This window comes from Aedes albopictus, chromosome 3 (assembly GCF_035046485.1).
Source record: "Aedes albopictus strain Foshan chromosome 3, AalbF5, whole genome shotgun sequence".
Taxonomy (NCBI): Eukaryota; Metazoa; Arthropoda; class Insecta; order Diptera; family Culicidae; genus Aedes; species Aedes albopictus.
Window position 1 is genome coordinate 238,239,081 of NC_085138.1, and position 3,978 is coordinate 238,243,058.

The window sequence follows — 3,978 nt, forward strand, 5'->3', positions numbered from 1 at the left end:
GGGCTGTTCATAAACCACGTAGACCAAATTTTGGCGATCTCATACCTCCCCACCCCCCTCCCCCCTCGTAGACTTTCGTTCATAAAAATTTGGAAATTTGTATGGAGCGTAGACTTTTGCCTCCTCCCAAAAAGTCTACGTGTTTTATGAACGTCCCCTAAGTTGAACTTTTGTAGAATAACGCAAACTGATATACTGGTGGTGTTCAGAAATCGCAGAACTCCGTTAGTCGTGGAAAAAAAAAACAGAGTAGGAGTAGGTAATTTGAATTATTTTCAACAAGTAAAGGGGATTCCTTAGGTGTTTATCTTGACCCGTCTTGCCCCTTTTACCATATATTCTATTTGAAATGACTGATCTGTATTTTTTCTCTATCAATTGTTTTCTTCCAGAATAAGTCATGTCTTCGTCTACTGTAATAAACTCTCTGGTGAAAACCGGTGCCCGACTGCCGCCGCTTCCCACCATTCGGGATTTGGTTCGTCTGTACAAGCTCCGGGCCATCAAGCAACTTTCCCAGAACTTTCTAATGGACGAACAGCTGACCAACAAGATCGTCCGGGCGGCCGGTAACATCAAGGACAATTACGTGCTGGAAGTCGGACCCGGCCCTGGTGGAATTACCAGATCAATCATCAGAAAGTTTCCCCGTCAGCTGGTGGTCGTCGAAAAGGACAGACGATTTTTACCGACTCTGGAACTGCTTGCCGAGGCTTCGAAGGACTTTCTGCAGATGGACATAGTGCGGGGCGATATTCTAGAATATCGAACGGAAATGGCGTTTCCCGATTGTCCGAAAACCGAATGGACTGACAAGCGTGCTCCTGTTCACATTATCGGAAACCTACCGTTTGCTATCTCGACCAGGCTACTCATCAATTGGCTACGCGAAATGAGCCTGCAGTCCGGAGCGTGGGCCTATGGGCGGAGTAGTCTGACCCTTACCTTTCAAAAGGAAGTTGCTGAACGAATAGTTGCCCCGATGCTCTCGGAATATCGTTGCAGACTATCGGTCATGAATCAAGTTTGGAGCAAACCAGAGTTAAAGTTTGTTATTCCAGGGAAAGCATTTGTCCCCAAACCGGACGTCGACGTTGGGGTTGTAACCATTCTCCCTCTGAAAACCCCACTAACCAAGGTCCACTTCGACGTTGTGGAAAAGGTTATGCGGCACATTTTCTCGATGCGACAGAAATTTTGTCGCCGGGGTGTGGCAAATCTGTATCCACCGGATGTCCGCGATGAGTTGACACAGCTCACATTTCGGATGGCTGATGTGGATCCTGAGGCCAGATCATTTCAGCTATCCACCGAAGAGTGTTTGAGAATCGCGGAGGCTTACGATCAACTGATGCAGTCAAATCCCGAAATGAGAAATTACGACTATCGGGCACCAAAGCATGTGGCGAATGAAGAAGATTATTGAAAATATGATGAACCTACTTTCTTCTAGTAATATAAAGTTTAGTTACTGTCAGTGATTTTGTTATATATATTTTCGGTGATAATTCACTTTCGGTTATCAACTCGACAAGATAAACGTTTACCTATCTTTAAAATAGATACATAGATGCCTTAACTTTCCTTACGGTAAGTGTTCGCGATCGGTCTCGTGCTCCGGAATTGCATCACTATTGTATTTCTTGCTTGTGTATTTTGTTTCTTTTTATAGAGGTGAGGTATGGTAACATAACAAAAACAGAATACAGAATGACCCTAAATTTAATTAGGTATAGACTGCCCCAGAAAGTATGGACTCACCTAGTCTTCATTTGCCTGGGCCTGCTCGATGGTTCTTGTTTCGGGCTTAATTTTGGCTGTTTCTGCTTACTATAGGTTCGAAAATTCTAACATTCTTTGCCACGACAAATATTGGAATTTGAAATTATAACTCTTTGATCACATCCCGCTCTGTGTAAGTTGGAAGGTTTTTTCTTGTACTCAAATGCAAATGAGTTGTCTTAGCGTAGTTCTGTTAATTTTTACTTAAGGAGGGTTTAAAAGATACAGTAGATGTTCGATACCTGCAAAAGCTTTAACTGAAAGTGCAGCAGTTTTGCAGTTATGATACGTCTGCTGCAATAAATCTGCGAGAACATTTTCAGTTCTTCCTGCCAACTTGTTCGAGGCAGATTTCTCGTGTGAACAAGTTGCAAATGGACATTCAAAGTGCCTGAACGAAAAATACTTCTTGTGAGGATCACTTGAAGGTGAAATGGAAGATCATTCTTTTTAAATATTCGTGTTCGAGCATTTATTTATTCGCGTTCGTATAGTTTAAGCATTACCATACACTGAGTTTGATGAGCGCTGCAAGCCAGCAGGGATGATCTTCTCATCTGCACCCGTTGAACCATTCTGAATGGCCGTCGTGATAGTATCACCAAAAGCACTAATATTATCTTTCCTCTCCTTTCATGTACCTCAACTTTAACAATGCAATGTATCGAGCATTGGTTTCCGGCAAAGCATCACAACATGAAATCAGGATGAGCCTAAACCTATAATAGTAACTAACACTGGAACAAATGCGCAAGTATTACATATAAAATGGCCACTGATTACCCTTAAAATCAGCATAAAGGTAAATAACGACGACTGTATAATTATTAACGCATTCTATCCACAGGTTAAACACACCAAATTTATCTCCCACCTTTCCCAATCTCTTAGGCAACGCAAAACTTAAAACCCAATCCCTATTCCTAAAATCGTACCGTGTTTTATGAACGAGCACATATACTTTTGATCTGCATATACATAGTTCTTGATTTTTTTCTACGATTTGAATAATATTTTCACTCTTAACGTTTTCAAATGTGGTCGTTTTGTGAGTAAATCCTAATACCTATGCTTCGCACCTACCAAGGAAGTACCATTGATACTTAGTAATGATTCATTTAAAATCAAACAAATAACTTATGTTGAAAACGATAGACAAAATTAAATAATGATAATAGTTTCAAAGCTAACGTTTGATCAATACATACATAGACGTATTTTTGACACCAATGTAGATTGACACGACGAAAACTAATTACTTCTTTGACTTGCTGTGTTTTTTGTATGATAAAGTAGACATTTCGACGTTTTCAAATGTTGGTATGACATGAGAAGCGAAAGACTGTGACATACATCAATAGAAAATAAGGACTATTACTGTACTCTTCATGCATGTGAACGAAAGACGACTTTTTATCGTGGTCAAGTAAAGTATAAAAACGCGTATCTTCAAAAATAAAAATGACAAACATAACAATTACCTAACATTCCAGTTAGACTTTCCTAATAGTACTGAATTAATGAGTAACAAATATCGAACAAAATAAGACAGTTGTTCCGTCGGAGGAACAGCATAGGACCGGTAGCTCGATGGGAAGGAGGGGAACTTAGCCTTCGGAAAGGCTGTGGCTTCCACTGGGGAGGAAAAGGCGGTTTTTCACTACAAACTACTTAACTACTATATTTCTGTTCTTCGGTGTGTACAGTTCTGTGGTTGAAAGAAGACTGTTTGGTTGCGCACGCAATCCTCTCGAAGGATCGGTAGAGACTGAATGGAGGTAGAAAATTGCGCTGCGCTGTGGCGGTGGTGGAATATTCCGTACATAGGCTATGGTACGATGGTTCGGGCGTCGTCAGTTGCTGGCACATAAGGACATGCCGTTCAGGCGTGATTGGTTGGTCGGTCGATCCTCGTGCATGCTCGATCACGTTGTCGCTCGGTCGGTGGGACAGGCACACAAACGACGTGGTGTGTGTAAGGATGATAGGGTGGTTGTTAGTGGGGTTGGAGCCGTAAATTACTCGCGGCGACTCGAGGTTAGTTTGGTTGGGGAGATGAGGACAAATTCTAAATGGATCTTCGCGTTGGGAGCGAACATACTCCCCGGCCGGAAAAGGTGGAAACATGTTAACTTACTTGGATGGCTTGGACATGGAGGCAACTTCTCATGGAGACTTAGGAAAACCAAAAACCAG

At 41.9% G+C, this 3,978-nt stretch overlaps 1 protein-coding gene across 1 annotated transcript; it reads left to right on the plus strand.

Moving 5' to 3' along the window:
- Window positions 1-400: 400 nt before the first annotated feature.
- On the plus strand, window positions 401-1,477 carry LOC109407702 (dimethyladenosine transferase 1, mitochondrial). The gene has a single exon (XM_019680851.3). The coding sequence runs from the start codon at window positions 401-403 to the stop codon at window positions 1,424-1,426; it is 1,026 nt and encodes a 341-aa protein (XP_019536396.2). The 3' UTR covers window positions 1,427-1,477.
- The last annotated feature ends 2,501 nt before the right edge of the window (window positions 1,478-3,978 follow it).